The sequence below is a fragment of the Biomphalaria glabrata genome, chromosome 10, assembly GCF_947242115.1.
Source record: "Biomphalaria glabrata chromosome 10, xgBioGlab47.1, whole genome shotgun sequence".
Classification (NCBI taxonomy): domain Eukaryota; kingdom Metazoa; phylum Mollusca; class Gastropoda; family Planorbidae; genus Biomphalaria; species Biomphalaria glabrata.
This window is the reverse complement of record NC_074720.1, coordinates 3,999,356-4,017,120: the sequence shown is the minus strand read 5'-3', so window position 1 is coordinate 4,017,120 and position 17,765 is coordinate 3,999,356. Positions and strand designations below refer to the sequence as shown.

Genomic DNA, 17,765 nt, shown 5'->3' with positions numbered 1-17,765 from the left:
AGGCTCCTCAAATAATTAATAGTATGGTGATTTTACTTGGTCATGTAGGATATGTATCCATTTGGCCTTACTTGGAAAGTTAATAGTGATTGGTCATAGAGCTGTCCACACAACACTCTCACTAGCCTTTGCCTAGAAAAAAAAAAGATTTTTTTTAACATAATACAACTGTTGCTTCTAGAAAATGAAGATAATTAACATGACTAATGGCCAGATAAGCCTGAGTTTTGATACCGCGGAAGTTTCTTATACTTTTACTAATTTCACCTTCACCTGTCTTTTACTCAATTACAAAGCAAACACTAGCAAATGTTTTAAAGCTTTATTATAAGTATTAGTAAACAAAGATTTGAGAACAACAACACATCATTCTTTACATCATATTTTCATTTAATCAGTTGCTCAATTTAAATGCTCTTAAAAAGACAAATTCATTAAAATACAGTTAGGAACATAAAATATTGAATCAAAATTCATTCTTTAGTATTTTATTTACTTAAGAGGTTTCTAACAATACTAGGTTTTGCCAGCAGTAGACATGAAAGATCATTTTTGTTAAAAGAAGAAGTTTTTTGTTTTTTTTAAATTGAAATAATGGTTATTAATGAAATCTTTTAATTTGTTTAAGTTGATATCTAATATCTAGTCCAAAGAAATGTTCAATTCATCTAATTATACAAATTAAACACAAGTTAAAACACATCATTCTCTATAATTATTTACATCAAATGCAATCTAATCATCTGAAAGATTAAAACAATTATTCAAAAATTTGTTGTTTACATTTTCAACAAAACAATATCAATACCAAGTTACAAACAAACAAAAGTTGTGGTTAGTACAGTAATAATGCAAGCATTCATATCTACGTAACTCTAGACTTTCACAATGTAGCAAGATGAATGCATTTAACAACTCGAACGAAAAATTTAATTAATTGAGGCTTCAGTGTGAAAAAACAGAGGAGGAAGAATATAGTAGAATATGGCTTGTGGAAGAAGACCATAGAAAGAACTTTTGAAGTTGATTTTTTATAGACAGTAAATTATTTAGGTTGATCTTAGTTATAATTTAAAAGCCTGCCTTATGAAACTAAAATGTAAAAATATTTCACTCAATATGCACAACTACCTTAAGTACCCATCATCACATCACTAAAATGTTTTTTTTTTCTACATTTAACAGGTTGTCTACCCTTTTCAAAAATATTCATATTCACTACTAGATCTCCAACTCATCTCAGGGAAACAAAAACCCAAGAAAAAAATTGATACTCTAGAAACTTAACTTGTAATTTTGACTTTTGACTGGAACAATGTTTAAACAAAACAATTCTTCAGTATTGAACCTCTTCATTTAATTCAATACAGAATATAATGTATCCACTACAAAGAACTGAAAAAAAGAATTTTGAGAATAAAACAATTCTGGAAAACACTATAGAAGAGTAGACAAAAATTTGTTGGTGCTAATAAAAAAGAAAATTAAACAAGACTGAACACATCAGTTTACACAAGAAGCAAACTCTCCATGTTTTGATAATCAAAATTATTTTTCGTACACAAAATAAATGTACTCAAATTAATGAAATGCAAAATATTTAGAGACCACAAACTATTTGTGCCCAAATGAGAACAAGGATAAAACTGCAATAAGAAAACATTTTAGGGGCCATGTCCAGATCATTGAAACGCTAAGCGTTTTCTGTTTTCAAGTGCTGTTACAATTAATCTCTAAGTGTCTCTTAACTTTGTTGACATAGAGCTTACTTCATTATCAATTCTACTTTCATGTCAATACACAGTAAAAAGTTTTGTAAAGTTTTATAAGAGATATTTGTGAACAAAAAAAAAAGATCTTTAAAGAAAGGAAACAATGAAAAACAGATTACCAGAGGTCAGAGAGACAGAAATAACTATCGTCCATTGCTTTCAAATATGTTTCAAACAGAACTTATGACTTCCAAAAATATGGATTCTGTTGTAACCGTCTTTGAAAGTTCTCAAACCAGTTTTTCAAGGTGCTCAAGGGCACAAATGTTTCTGTGGGGTTGGGGACCATTTGACTCTGAGTCACGGCAAAGGAGGACGAGAAGTTGAAAAAGTTTTCCAGCATCTTGGTGGCGAACTCCATGAAGGTGGGGACAGCTCCTGACACTGATACTTGGGAGGCGGGCACTTGCTGGGCGAGCTGGTCTAGTGGTTCCACAGATATGCCTACCTGTGCGAGGTGGGATTGTTGGTGGGACATGTCTCCAAAGTGAATCTGGTTGTCATCATCACTGTCCGCTGAAATATAAATTAATTTTTTTTTCTTCTACCAGTAGCTAAATACATTAGAACAAAGTACACCGACAAAAAAAAATATAGTTAGAAATTTGCTGATGATACAATAAAACAATAAATAGACACAATAAAAATGCATCAATAATAAGCATACAATTTTAATACCTTTTCAGATTGGTATTTTTAGAATTTAACTTTAACAAGGATGACGCAACTTTAAGACACTCAGCAAGAAAAAAAGAGTATTTAAACTATTTATAGTTGCGATGGGAGACCCAATCTGTAGAGCACTGAGGTCTAAATACAGGGTTCTAATATGTTGAAATCATTGCCAACATCCTAGGTCCTAGCATAGAAATCACAAATATTTTCAAAGAGATTTTATACTTTTCCAAAAAATGAGCCAACTTTATCAAATACATCATGTGTTGTAACAAATGTGTCAAAAGGTTTGCAAAAAAGAAAGACTTCTTTAAATCGGCATCATTTATATACCTAACCTTATCTCTAAAATACTGAGTATCTTTTTCAGCAAAGCTCGGATGCTTGCTTTTAAAATAATGTTTCAGTTATTTCTGTTGAATAGATTCGGCTTATAGAACTTAAGAACTAAGTTACAAATGACGCACTGCTTCAGCTATTGAAGTAAAAGAGATCAGCAATATATTTTCTTTTCTTAATATTCTTTTGTTATTAACTTCAAAAGTGTGGCAGAGAAGGATAATTACATGTGCAAGGCTGTTATGTGTAATGTCCTCTAAACTTTTTGGTCTCAACAATGCTGAACTATAAGATGGGAAGATGCGATTACTTATTTCCAGACCTCTTAATTTGTTATAGTTTTTGTTCTATGAGTAAACAAGAGGGTTGCTGCCCACAGGTTGAGAACTGCTTGAGTAGAAGAGCATCCAACCCATAGGTTGATAACTGTTGTAGTAAACTTTTAAGGGAACTTGATGATTTAATGAAAACAATTTTGAGGAGATTTGGGGATGAAAAGAAGCTTAGTTCATTACAAACAATTGTTAAAAATAAAGACTGAAACAAACCTGTTTTAAGTGAAGAAATTTTATATATAGCACTTGGTTTCTGATTGGAGATATGACCTAGCAATGTCCAAACTGGACCTTCGGGTCTGGGCCATGAGAAATACACTAAAAAGAAAAAGGGAAGAAAAATTATAACAATGTTCTGTTGTGACAAAGTGTTTTTTTTTTTCTTAGTAGTATAGTTACAATAAAATGATGAGAATTAATAATAAATAGATAAACTACCGGCAAACCTTTGATTGAAAATAACTGAGTTAACAAGCATTTCACAAGAAGATTGTTTGTTAAAAATATAAATAAAAATCAATAAATATGTAAAAAAAATATGTTGAAAACAAGCAGATATTGTAGTGCTACGATGAGCAGGGTGCCAGGACATCCGCTCTGTTATCAGCAGCAGACGCCTTGGCTGGCTTGGCCACGTTCGTAGAATGCCAGTAGGTCGACTTCCACAAGACATTCTGTACTGCCATCTAACAGAAGGCAGGAGAGCTGCTGGTCGCCCACTTTTACGGTATACGGATGTATGCAAACGTGACATGATAACTCTTCAAAATTTACATTAGCAGCTGGGAAAAGTAGCACTGGATAGATCCACATGGAGAGAGAGCATAAAGGAAGGGTCTTGGATTGCAGATGCCATACACAACAGAAGAAGAAGAAAGGTGAAAATGCAACAGCGCCTGGTATTACATATGCCCAACCTGCGATCGCAGCTGTGTATCAAGGATTGGCCTCTATAGTCACACAAGAAGTTGCAAAGGGAAAAGATTGTCTCTCGAGAGGTAAAATGCCACAGATTGTGGATTAAACATGGTATTATAATCTTCATAGGCTTCAACAAAATCTTGTTTTTAAACAACTAAAACAAGCTGATGTTACTGACTTACCAGCTGCACCAAGGCCATCAGGGAAAGGTGTCTGTCCAGTCATAAAAATGACAACATGATTTATGTTGTCTGCTTCGGGTATGTTGAACAAAAATTGCGTCTCATTGACAGGGTGAAAATCTGTCTGCACCTGATGAAATGTTAATCAATATTTATATTTAATTAAATATAATTTGAAAAGAGATGGATGTAAACAGAACCGATTAAGAACCAAATACAATTGAATAACACAGTCAGATCATTTTTTTGATCCCATTTTTCAAAACCATATCAATAATACAATTACAGGATTACTTAGGATAAGAGCCAAGGATTTTGACTTGCTGTAATTGTTTTAAAAAAAGGGTTATGGAGTGTGTGTTTCCAAGGTGACGGTGAGGGTTAGTGATTGGTTTTGGTAGGGTAAGGTGATGAAACCATGAGCTAGTCTGTCATAATTCATATTAATGTAAGTAATGGGTTTGACAGTTCAAGGAGAAACAAATCAGGGACGTGAGACAGTAAAGACTTTTTTGTAGTGAGTTAGATTTTGTTTAAATATCATTTCATTTAAAGCTACTATTACATCTATGAAATTTAGCTACTATTATATCTATGTCTCATCTCAAGTTGAATCTGTGTACGTTGTTAATAAAAGTTATATATTTTTAAGTTTTTATTCACAAAAAGAAGTTTGTTCAAAAATTCAAGACACAACTATTAACATATTGGTATCAGAAGTGAAACTGAACTATCAGCATATTCTATAAAAAATGAATGAATCATCCTACCATACCAAAACCAATGGTTAACCTTCCATCGCTGTCACCTAAAAAACACACTTCATAACAGGGGGGCAGTTTCAGACCTAACAACGAAAAAAGTTGTTTTTTTTTTTAATTAATTTTATTCAGTTACATAATCTCCTCTTAGATCTGTGCACTTGTCCAAATGCTCCCACCTCTCTCTAAAGTAAGTTACTTAGCATCTTTCCTAAATCACCTTTGTAAAAAACTTTTATAAGGAGAAATATGCTAGATTAACTAATTATTTTACTATATGATCTTATCACATGAAAACATCCTAGTCATGTATAGTGATGGGAACTAAACTAAATTTTAAAAGTTAAACTACAACTAAGTTTCAACTAAAATAAAGTAGTTAAGCTATTAGTTTATGATGAATTTTAAATTATAGTTAAACTAAACTAAAGAAAATTAATTAAACTATACAAACTTTTTCATAACTTTTTTTTTTGGGGATGGGGGGGGGGGGGGGTTGATCTAGACCTAGCTATATAATCATCCCACTGTATGCCTATGGTTCGATCTTATTCTTTTAACATTGTAGAAATATTTATTCATAATAAAATCAGTAATAAGGAAGATGTTTCTTACATAAACGTTAATGCAAGATAACCAAAGAAATAGAAACAAAATTGTTGGAGTTTTATGAAACATTTGACGTACTGTGTGTAACTATTTTAGTGTAAAGTACATGCTTCACTAGCCAAGCCAATGTGTTATTTTCTTGTCTTACCACTCACCATACAACTAACACATAAACATTAAACACACAAGGAAAAAAACATGGGGTGGTCTACTCATTATGGACAGCACACTATAGTACACTAGGCCTTCATGTGTACGTCTATCTGACCAGGTTGTTAAAATCAGTCGGACACACACTATTTACTTTTTGGTCAGGGAGGGTGCAATGTAGTAAATGATTAAGAATTTATGATCAGATGTGTTTTTTTCTTGAGCTGATTATCCTAGCCTAATCATGCCTAATGAGGCTAATGACTAATGCTTTCAGATCTATATGCTTAACTATCAATTAAGACCTAGATCTCAATAATAAGTCTAGAGACTAGAATCTATTATATGTTTCGGCTTCATCTAAGATTGGTCACTTGGTCTTATTGAGGAGACGATTCCAGAACGTGAGACTGAACTTGAACAGCTGTGGCTGTGCTATTGTAGTGAGTTAGATTTTAAATTTCGCTAAAGAATATTATTACTAAAGTCTAGTGCATTATTATTATATATTATATTTGATTTTGATTTCATATTAACTTAATTAGCTTGATTTTGTTTAGACTTTAGATATTATAAATAAAGTTAAAAGTGTTAATAAACTTAATTAGTTTGTTATTGTTCACAACATGAAAAAAAAATTGATGTTTATTGTAACTTGTTTGTTACCAAACGCCCAGACACAATAATCCCAAACATCTTCAGTTTTTGCAATTGGAAATACTGATGAGCTGCACCAGAGTACTGAGAAATGTTTCTGTTCTATAATCTAGACGTCGAGTTCTCAGCATTCAACTTGTGTTATTAATCCTCATTTAGAGTCTAGATAGATCTAATCTAGACTCTAGAAATGTAAACGCTGAATTAAACTTTTTAAAAACACTAGACTCTATCTAGATTTAGACACAGTAGTCTCCCTTGTGGTTAGATATAAAATCCTAAACATGCAACACACTAGACAATGCACAAAGAATATCAGTTGACATGACAAGTACTTATAATCTATAGTAAATTGAGCTCTGTTATTGACATATGGCAAGATATGGATTATTAAGACATAGATCTAGATATAAAAACAGTTTTAACACATGTCATTATCAATGTGTTTTGAGTGCTCATGGTGACATTGGGTATTTAGAGATGACGTTATTCAACTTAGCTAAACTTCGAAAGCAAAAAATCTCTAGCTACTTCTAGAATAAACATCCAAATCCATGTACTACTAGTCTAGATCTACTCTTCTAGACTCTACATCTAGTCTAGACTGACGTTCTAAGACATCTCATCATCTAGAAATCTACTGGCAACTCTAGACTCTAGTGAGTATGTCTATTTAAAAATCTATCTCTTCCATATATAATAATTCTCTTCTTTGCTCAACAGTTTGGAGGAGCAGGTGAAGAAGTAAAGGAAAGATCACTCTCTTATTTCTGCGGATAGTCACCCCATAAAAAAGAGGGGGTGGGGGGAGAACAAGTGGGTATTCACACCTCTCTATGGATGGCTGCGCACTGGACTGTCAAACCCTGCCCGCTCCCATCCTCCTTTCGTCCTGCGGGAGATTTGGACTAGGAAGTAAACTATCATCAACTCTGAAGGAACATCCGAAACATGTAAAACATTTTACAAGCAAACATTTTACAAAACACTAAAAAGCTGCGCCGGACTTAATCATTGTGACCAAGAAGTCATGGAAAGAGATTAACCATTGTGACCAAGAAGTCATGGAAAGAGAACAAGTAATCTACTATGTATATTCACCCGTCACTCAATAGCAGGGCCGGACTTAAGCATTGTGGGGCCCTATGCGAAACAGATTTCGCGGGCCAAGTTGGGGTAGGGAAGCGGACAATAAGTGAAATTTAAGAGTTTGTATATAGAAAATAAATTTGTCTATAGGCATTTTATTCATTCTTTACTACGTACAGAATTACTTTATGAGCATGTGTGTAGCAAAGTCTTACAGTATATCATAATAATTATGTTTCCTACATAGATCACGCCGAATAACATGAATTACCAAATGTTGCAATCTATCTTTGAGAATTGTTGACCTCAAGTAATTCTTCATTAGTTTGAGGCACGAGAAGCTTACTTTCAACAGATTACACAATTACAGCTTATGCATAATGCCGTTTTTATTTATCGCACGTAGGATTGGTGTTTTCCATATTGAGTGACATCCCAAAATGACAACTTTTGTCTATATATTTCCATATATTTCAAGGACTTTTTCATATATTTTGGAATTTCTGGAGATTTCCAGGAGCTCCTGGTAAATTGACAGGAGGGCGCAGCAAATCTGTTTTAAGTTATAAAATTGTTTAATTTAATCATTTATACACCTTGAATTAGCGCGGGTCCTATGAAAGTGCGAGGCCCACTGCGATCGCATAGGTATATTCTGTAGTGTATAGCTATTTAAACCTATTATATTATATTTAAATGATATTATCTCAATGAATAATTACAATACAATACTTGAATTTAAAAAAAAAAAAAAAATTGAATCTGAAACTGACAGTGACACAATATTGTCAAAATAGAGCAGTGTGTTGAGTCTGAGTGAATGGGTGAGATTCATAACAAATGATTCACATTTGAGTTAGAGTAACACAGAAACACCTTTCACCTTTAGTCTTTAGTAAAATCACTAAATTTAGAAAGCCTTCTTCAAAATAGAATAGAATAGAACAACTTACTTACTTACTTAGACTTAGGTCCTCCCATGCCGTTCGGCACATTGGGGGGCAAGCTGTCTCCATAAAAATCTGTCATTGGCAATGTCATAAGCCTCCTAGATAGAACAACTAGAAGACTTAAAAGTTAAGTAGCAATTATACATAATACACTGAATTATAATCTTAGTACAAAAACAAAACCTAATAAAATACTCAGAAATACACAAACTTGACAAAGATAAAGAATAAAGGCATATTTCCCGTTCCATATGCTAGGACAAATTTGTACAAATGCTCCTTCTTCCTTAGCGCTATTAGAGCATAGAATGGGTTGCCTGAAGCAGCCAGGAAAACCAATGAATTGGCAGAATTTAAGTCATTGGTTAACATGCATGGGCATGACACGTAGGATGAATGCCTAATCCTTGATATCTTCTTTTTTTGAAGTAACGTCCAGGGGTGCCACTTTTCCGGAATAACCCGGAAATCCGGGTTTTGATGGGTCCGATTTTCCCCCCCTCCGGGTTTGCCTTCTACAATTTTGTAAAAATCCAGGGTTTTAGTTGATTTAGATTTTTTCGAAATTTCTGGTCATTTTCCCCCGTTAATTTTAGTTTGTTAGTTCCGATCGCGCGAGCCGCCATTTTTAAACAAAATCGACCAGTCTCATATCTCGCTATTCGCGAGACTTTCACTTTGCATGCGCACTAAGCTTTATTTACCGGTACAGTATTTTTTTTTTAAGTGACAAAAAAAAGTGTAAACATTCTAGATCTATAGAGAATTTCTAGATCTACGGAACGCGCCTCGAATCGGCTCGATTTAGAGTCTAGATCTATTTCTATGATCAATCTAGATCTGATCTAGACTGTAAAGTCTTGTATTTAGTATAGATATATACTCTAGAATAGTCTAGATCTACTCGCGTACCTAGCGGCTAGTCCTAGATCTAGACTAGAAATAGAAAAAAAAATAATTCACGAGTGAGAATTTTTTTTTTTTTTCCCATGTTTTATATTTTAAAATTTGTATAGGTTCCATATAGACATAGAGCCTTAGCCTATGTCTAGAGTATTATAGAAGTAGGATCTAGATTTAGGATATTTATATCGTTTTTAGATCAGAACTAGAATCAATGATTGAAGAATTAAATTAGTAAGTTTGCATTCGCCTGAAGGCTAGAAAAATTAGATCGATTGGTCAATAGATTTATAGTTTTTTTTTTATACAAATAAATTATAATTATGTATAGGCAGTCCAGCACATTCTAGCCATCTAGGTCTACATTTAAATATTAGAAACTAAATCTTAATGTTCATTTTGGAGTAGATCTGTACTAAATCTCAAAATCAATTTTATCTTGTTGCAATAGATTTACAGGTCCATGCGTGTACATTGATGGAATCAGTTTTATCAATGTTGAATAAAGTACGCTGCTTCAAAAGAATAATGAGGGAAAAAATGTTAAGAGAGAAACATCATTTAAAATAACTGTGTGTTGCGGGGGGGGGGGGGGGGGGGTTTACAAACATTGTTAATATAAAATTGTACTAAATCCTCTTAACTTGTATTACAAGCTTTATCAATAAATACACACAAACTCTATTTATTATAATGATAGGCTTACTAATTACATATTTAAAACATGGGGGAGGGGGCATATTATGATACAGATCTAGGTAGTAATTTAATACTGTTCTTCTTTCGTAAAATTTTGGTGCTTAAATTGTATATGTGGTACGTTTCAGGGTTGGTAAAGTTTGGGGTTTATGATTTCAGGGTTTGTAAAATTTGGAAATTCTGGTTTCAGGGTTTACTTGGTCTCATGGGTGGCACCCCTGGTAACGTCTGTATTTTATAAGATAAGATGTAAGATGTATTAGTTATTGCTAGATCTAGAAGGTTAGTCACTCAGTCTAGATTGATATCAGTATCTTCAATAATCTTCACTTTAACTGTCACTTTAGTATAGGGACTAGATCTAGATCTATGCTATAATTAATTTATATTTATATCTAGAATCTATACTGTAAAGTAGAATGTAAGGCGTATGGATGTATGTATGTGCCGAATAGAAATGAAAACCGTTTGACCAATCTTGATAAAACTTGGCTTAAATGTTCCTTGGGTACTAACTTAGACTGTAGTTTATGTATTGTAGCCCTAAAACAAACTTAAGACCCTCAAAAAAAAAAATTGACCCAACTCTATGAAAGTATAGTATCTTATAAATCTAGGCCATGTTTACCATGTTTACATGATGTGTCTACATGATGAGACAAGACGGAGAGGTCACGCATGCGCAGAGATGAAAATGTCTTAGATCTAAATTAGCTCTCATTCAAGAAAACATAATTTTGTACTTTTACACATGAACAAATAAATTAGTGTCTATTCATTTCATTATTTAATGAAAATTAACTTTCAAATTTGAGTTTACAAAACATTTTTACATAAAATCGTTCGCTCTAAATGCGAATAGCTTTAGCCACATTGACACACTTTTCCATAACTCGTGTGCAACATTACTTGTCGGCGAAGTGATACAAATGAAATTAACGTCAAAGGTCATAATATTGCGCATTATGAAGGCATATTATTAAACTAAAAAACTACTTACATAATACAATTTACTTTCCATTGTGTTTTTAAAGTATTTTACCCTACAACTACCAATTAGGTTTTATTAAGTCTTTATTTTCAATTTACTTTTTTTGTTCATATTTACTTATGGGCATTTAGACCTCTTAACAACATAGCTACACATATTCATTTACTGTGTTGACAAACATTTTTCATTCATCATATCGCACACCAAAAGGTCACATATGCGCTATAACTGTGAATGGCTTTAGTGTGTTGACATACTTACTGATTTAGATCTAGGTCAACACAAGCTTAAAGTGTTTAGTTATTGACTAGACTACTATGGCATCCAAACTTTTTAGATTCTAGATCTACATAAAATTAAACTAACAAAGTTATATTAACAGTTACATTCACGTGTTTGCTTTTATTATAAAATATATTTTGTCGCTTTTTTTGTCACCAAGGTGACGCGTCAAGGTGTCATGAACTTACAGAGCTACAAAAAAATAAAAACAGATGTTGCCCTTTAAGTAATAAATTGAATAATTAAACTTTGCGTTATTTTTAAATTTAAATCAATGAGAGTTCAATATAGCCTACTCTCTTAAATATATATGTGACTATATTTTTAATTAACAATACACATTTTAAAAATAGATCTAAAAGCTTTCATTTCATTGATCTAGATCTTATAAACTATTTTCTTCTTATTTTTAAAAAAGTTAACTCATATTAGATGACGTCGAATCAGGAAGATGCATCACAAAGAAAGTTATTAGCTGTATATTAGATTCTTAGAAAACAATACAATGATCATTTGTGTCAAATTACTATCAAATTTTGTGAAGCGAAGGCGATGATACCAAACATTGATCAACTCAGAGAAACAGCTCTGGCTGTAACAGCACACAGAGTTTGACTTTTGTGTACACATCGTATGGATAGTCTGATTCACTTCATCTGTGGGGATACTTAAGCAAAATATAAACCAGACTTTCGAGCTGATTACTTAAACACAATATAAAGCGAAGCTTTTACTACACTGACTAAGGTTTCTTTAACAATGGAAGAAACAGATCTAAACAGAAACTTGAAATCAGCTAACAGAAATGTAGGCTAACATTATCATAGACAATCTTTTTTTTTTATTACTAGATGAATTGGTATACTTCTTAAATAAATTACCATCTTTTTGTTCACGTCATTATTAATTATTCAAGCGGAATAAATGCATGTTATTTGTAGAAAAAAAAACCTGAGTAGGTCTAGATCTACATATATCAACTGATATTTATGACTATTTTGTCCAGAAAAATTTAATGTAAGCAATAGTCTTGAACAACGTTGGTCCAACGTCTTGACTTCACACTGTCACCTGAGTCAAGAGACGATTCTCTCTGCCTGGTCTCATTGTCTTGTCTCACTTGACTTTGACTAGAAATAAAAAAAACATCTATAAGTAATTTAGAATAATCTAGAGTCGAGAGTAGATCTATCTAAATTAATTAATTTCTGATATATACTATTGACTAGATCTAGATCTTATCATCAAGAAAATTCCAGAACAAGTCTTAATAGATCTAGATCTGTATCTATGGCCTCCTTCAGTCTCGAAGTGACTATAGATCATTTCATGCAAATCAGATAATGCCAGGGCATTAGCTGTGGTCAGAACGATGTCGCCCATTCATCAGTTCCCCCCACTCCACGCAGCTGATGTATCCAAAGGAACTGCAGTGCTGATACAGTTAGGGGTTAGTGCCAGAGTGTAGCACTGGGTGCTGCAAACTGCCTTAGGGTCACCAGCACCTGATTGACTCCCGAAGCCTTTAGCATGAATGGGTATAGCTGCAAGGCAACAGAGGTTTGAATTCAGAGTTTTCCTTCTCCTAGTTGGTTAGCCAGCTTACTGGTTAAGGTGCCAGTTACTTGCCTTTGCCCCTTCTCCTGTTAGTGGGAACAGTTCCGCCAGACTCAATATCTGAGCCACACGTGAAAGCCAGGAGTTGGACTGGTTGTCAGCGGCTATTTGAGACACATGCCATCAGGAAGCATTTTATAGGTAGTGGAGTGCTTATATCCATTACCACTTCCGGCAATGACAACCTTTCGGCTCTGTATATCATATTGATTATTATATAAAAGATAACATGTAAACATTTCTTTAAAAGAGATTATTATAGCCTAAGCATATGCATGTTTTAATCTAGTTATGCATGTTATTAATGTTAATTAGAGACTTATACTTTGCTAAGTATTTGGTTTTCCTGGCTTATTCAGGCAACCCATTCCATACTTTATTAGAAACTCTAATGAAACATGGCATAGGGAGCACTTGTAAGAATTTGTCTTAGCAAATAATATGGAATAAATATACCAACAGAAAACAAAAGGTAGTTGCGGCTAAGGCATATATATATATATATAAACAGCTTTGAAGAGTATGGGCATCTTTTTTCTTCATTACCGTCTGTCTTTTGCCTTGGAATCTCTTTCAATCAGGCCTGTCCATTCTTTAATGGCGTGGTCATCCCATTGCTTTCTCTGTCTGCCTCTTCTTTTTTTCTGGTACTATTCCCTGAAGGAAAGTCTGAGCGATCCCTGAGGACCTTGTGATATGGCCATACTTCTGATCTAAATACAAAAATTAAAGACGTTTTTAATGAGGAAATAAAAAAAAAAAACAGCGAAAGTTATTGGTTTTAAAACATTCAGCACTAAGCTAATGGTACTATATTTAAAGTCAATAAAAAGGAGATACTATGCATTATAGTTTTTTAATGGTATAGTATAAGACTTTTGAGTTTGATATGACAAAAAAAAAGGTATAGTCAGTTTTCTTGGTCACTTGATGAATGATGATTAGATTGACTAGTAACAAGCATGAACAACTAAACTAAGCAAAAATTTAAATGCTCTGTTGTGTGCACTGTAATATTTATATAAGCCTACAATTTTTTTTTCAGGGTTGGTGACAAAAAATATAAATTGTAGCCATGTCGTACATGTTACAGCACTTGCACAATGGTTGGCAAGTAGATCAAGCAATCCTATCTGAAGAAGACAGAGTGGTAGTAATTCGTTTTGGTCACGATTGGGACCCCACCTGTATGGTGATGGATGAAACATTATATAAATGTGCAGACAAAATGAAAAATTTTGCTGTGGTCTATTTGGTTGATATAACAGAGGTAAGATATACACATATAAAAAATATATTTTAGAACTGTAACACACATACATACATACATACATACATATATACACACACGCGCATACATACACACGCACACACACATATACATACATACATACATATATATATATATATATATATATTGTTACGAATCTCACTATCCAGGCTCTCTGCAAACTGCACCATACACCACCAACTTAAAGAACTTGACAACTCAGGGCTCCAAAGTAACGTAACACTTTAATAGTTGAATAAATAACAGCCAATACTGTACAATTGGCAACACGTACACTGTACAAATATCTCTCCGATAACACCGTTCCGCAGTATCAACTCTTGCACTGGCCTCTCCGTCTCGTTCCGGGCTTGCACTGGGTTCAACAGTTCAGGACTGACTTCACACACTAGGCTCGTTGTGTCGGACTCGATCGCAGACCAAGATCAAGACGCCAGCCGTCTCAACTGTACTTGACAGTACTCCGCACTGAACCGTCGTAATGCTCCGTACAGAACCACACCGCTGAACTGTGCTGTAGTCGACCGGACTGTAGTGAACCGGGCTCTGAACCCCTGCCGTGAACCTCCTTTCTGAACCTTGCTGTATTGAGCCCCTTTTCTCGACCGTCTTGACTGCGACACCTCCGCTCTTATATAGGGTCCCTACTGGCCTTCTCGAACCGGACAGAACGCCGCTCGACGTTTCTAGGTGGTCAGATAACTACAACTCTCGTGACGCTACTGAGCTCTGTTCACGACGTCGATCCTTCCCGAACCACCGTGTTGACACTCGTCTCGGCTGACCATCGTAACTCGTCACGGTTGACCGCTCGTCTAGCGCTGGCCTGGGGCGATTTGCGTCGGCTGACTACACTCACACCACTACCCCTATCTGTGCCACCACCAGGTTTATAACACTGCCCCCTCCTTAGATCTGTCCGTCCCGGACAGAATCAACCTCATGACATTGACTGTGAAGCTTCATCGCTGCAGGCGGGGGTCGATCGGTGGCAGTTGGCTTGCCTCTTGAGCTTGATGGAGCCATCCATGTTGCAGTCAGCAATGGTCGCTTCCTTCTTCTCTTCCAATTGGCCTTCACCTGGTTGCATGGACGTCGTGCTTTCATCGCCACCCGCGTTGAATTCAGAAAACGTTTTCTTCTTCTCCTCCAGTTAGCCTTCATCTGGTTGCATCGACGTCGTTGTCGCATCGTCATCCATGTTGCACTCAACAAAAGTAGCCTTCTTCTTCTTCTCCGCCAGTTGGTCTTCATGTGGCTGCAGTTATTTCTTGGTAGAATCACCATGCACGTTGGACTACGCAAACGCCGCCTTCTTTTCATCCAGTTGATCGTCCTCTTGTTGCAGTGACGTTGTGGTTGCATCGCTCTCTTGTCGGTCGGTACTGAGGACAGCCACTTGACACATGGAGAGGTATAGGATGTAAGGGCTGGGGATACCAAGATCGTTGGCAAAAGAGGTGGCTTCATAGGGCTTTGCGAAGAAGGTCTGGGATGGGCTTCAAATCCACAGGGCGGGGAATTGTGGGACAGGTCATCATCTTCAGCCTTGTCTGGAGGGCATGCTCGTGGGGCAGGTTGGTAACACTCCTCGTGCAAAGGTCCCTCGTCTTCGGCTTCAGGCTTTTTACAAAGCTTATATTAACTGACTCTGTGTGTCTGTCTGTCTGGCCAAAACTTTGTGCACATTATTTCTCGACACCCAATCTCGGATGAAGCTGAAATATTTAAGCTTGTCGTCTGAGTAAACACAAATATGAAATAGAAACAATAGATAACTATACAATCTTCCATGTTTATAGACTCTTCGCTAGCAGAGTGGTTACTGCATTAGCTTGAGAGGCCTGAGAAAATAAAAATCACGTCTTGAATATTCCTTGCAAATGGGTGGATCACGGGGGCCGCCTTTGTAATCTTGTTAATTGTTAGTCTAGATCTATTACAGATCTAATTACATGACTGATCCATAAAGTTTTTTTTTTTTTAATTTTCTTGTATTTTGTTCTATTTTCTAGGTACCTGATTTTAACAAGATGTACGAGTTATATGACCCCTGTACAGTGATGTTTTTCTATCGTAACAAACACATTATGATTGACTTGGGAACTGGTAACAACAACAAGATCAACTGGTCCATGGAGGATGTGCAGGAATTTATAGACATTGTCGAGACAGTTTACAGGGGAGCCAGGAAGGGGAGGGGTTTGGTAGTCTCTCCCAAAGACTATTCCACCAAATACAGATATTAACACAAGTGTTCATTTAGAATTGTATTCCAAACATGATTTATATTTTTATCTTCTGTTGGAATACTGACAATTAAATGAAAGGATTGAAATACCTAAATATCTTTTTGCAGCAAAAGATATGTGTGTGTTTACTAAACATGCTGAGGCCCCCAAAAAAATGAAGAAAAACACCAGAGGAATTGACAGAAAAATGTTGCAGAGCTTCTGAGTACTGAATTTAAGGCACTGTCCAGTCTTTTTAGTAAATGTCTTAGTTTTTTTTTCTCAATGAGCTTCATCTCCACAAAAAGAAGATATGAAAGAACTTTTACATTGTTTACAAAAAATTGATTTTTGTTGTATGAAGTGAATATTCATCGGCAGTAAAATAAATTTAAAATTGATGGAAAAATATTGCTCTTTTTTTAAAAAATTAAACTTTAAGATTGTTAAATGTTAATTTAGCGAAACTGATGTGTTAGATGTGTAGACAGTTAAATTGATGTGGTAGATGTTGAGACAGTTAAACTGATGTGGTAGATGTTAAGACAGTTAAACTGGTGTTGTAGATGTTAAGACAGTTAAACTGATGTGGTAGATGTTAAGACAGTTAAACTGGTGTTGTAGATGTTAAGACAGTTAAACTGATGTGGTAGATGTTAAGACAGTTAAACTATATATATTTATATATAGATCTATCATGACTAACATGAATTGGTAAACAAGTACAATACAATGTCTACTTGAGATACATTAATAACTATGTTCATCTGTTCATAATCTGAGTTACTAAAAGGGAAGTGTGTGACTAAATGATATAATGTCTTACTGTATTAAAGGTTGACTCCTTTTAAAGCCTAAAGGACTTTGTGGTTGTTTTTTTTACTCTATGGCTGTATGTGTTAATTAATAAATGAATGAAACTAGCTGTCTCTCAACCTGCACATACATTCATAGTAGCATGCTGAAGAAACACATAAAATCAATTCATTTAATAACCTCAAACCATTAGTATTATGGTAGCTTGACTGGCAAAGAGCCATTAATATTAAACAATGAATGGTGCACAAAAGAATTACCTGCTAACCAACAACCCTGATAACTTGCTTCATTTTTACTTTCAGTCCACCAAATAAAGACTTTTCTACATGACAACATTGTTCTTGTACTTACATTAGAACTTTCTTTGCAATCTATTTTTTCCTGGTGACTCAAGCACTTTTTCAAAATATGAGCTCAATATCTTTCCCAGTGTTTGCCAAACATGACCCAGCTCAAGAAGGAGGCTTTAGATTTAACATTTTTAGCTGCCCC

General features: G+C 34.7%; 2 protein-coding genes across 7 annotated transcripts; one reads left to right on the top strand and one right to left on the bottom strand.

Moving 5' to 3' along the window:
* Window positions 1-308: 308 nt before the first annotated feature.
* Window positions 309-8,783, bottom strand: LOC106067892 (protein OPI10 homolog). Of its 4 annotated transcripts, XM_056043007.1 has the most exons (5): window positions 6,517-6,671; window positions 6,411-6,465; window positions 4,225-4,354; window positions 3,335-3,439; window positions 309-2,288 (listed from the first exon to the last, which is right to left on the bottom strand). In XM_056043007.1, exons 2-5 carry the CDS (start codon window positions 6,438-6,440, stop codon window positions 1,954-1,956), a joined length of 600 nt encoding a protein of 199 aa, XP_055898982.1. In that variant the 5' UTR covers window positions 6,441-6,465; window positions 6,517-6,671; the 3' UTR covers window positions 309-1,953. The 4 variants fall into 4 exon arrangements, with proteins under 4 accessions (XP_055898982.1, XP_055898986.1, XP_055898983.1 ...); XM_056043011.1 differs by lacking the exons at window positions 6,411-6,465; window positions 6,517-6,671 and adding an exon at window positions 8,652-8,783; XM_056043008.1 differs by lacking the exons at window positions 6,411-6,465; window positions 6,517-6,671 and adding an exon at window positions 6,933-7,052.
* On the top strand, window positions 6,919-17,313 carry LOC106075655 (thioredoxin-like protein 4A). 3 transcript variants are annotated; one of them, XM_013236565.2, is made up of 3 exons: window positions 6,919-7,060; window positions 13,978-14,202; window positions 16,239-17,313. In XM_013236565.2, exons 2-3 carry the CDS (start codon window positions 14,008-14,010, stop codon window positions 16,470-16,472), a joined length of 429 nt encoding a protein of 142 aa, XP_013092019.1. In that variant the 5' UTR covers window positions 6,919-7,060; window positions 13,978-14,007; the 3' UTR covers window positions 16,473-17,313. The 3 variants fall into 3 exon arrangements, with proteins under 3 accessions (XP_013092019.1, XP_013092020.1, XP_055898987.1); XM_013236566.2 differs by having other exon boundaries at window positions 6,925-7,064; XM_056043012.1 differs by lacking the exon at window positions 6,919-7,060 and adding an exon at window positions 9,182-9,405.
* Window positions 17,314-17,765: the final 452 nt, after the last annotated feature.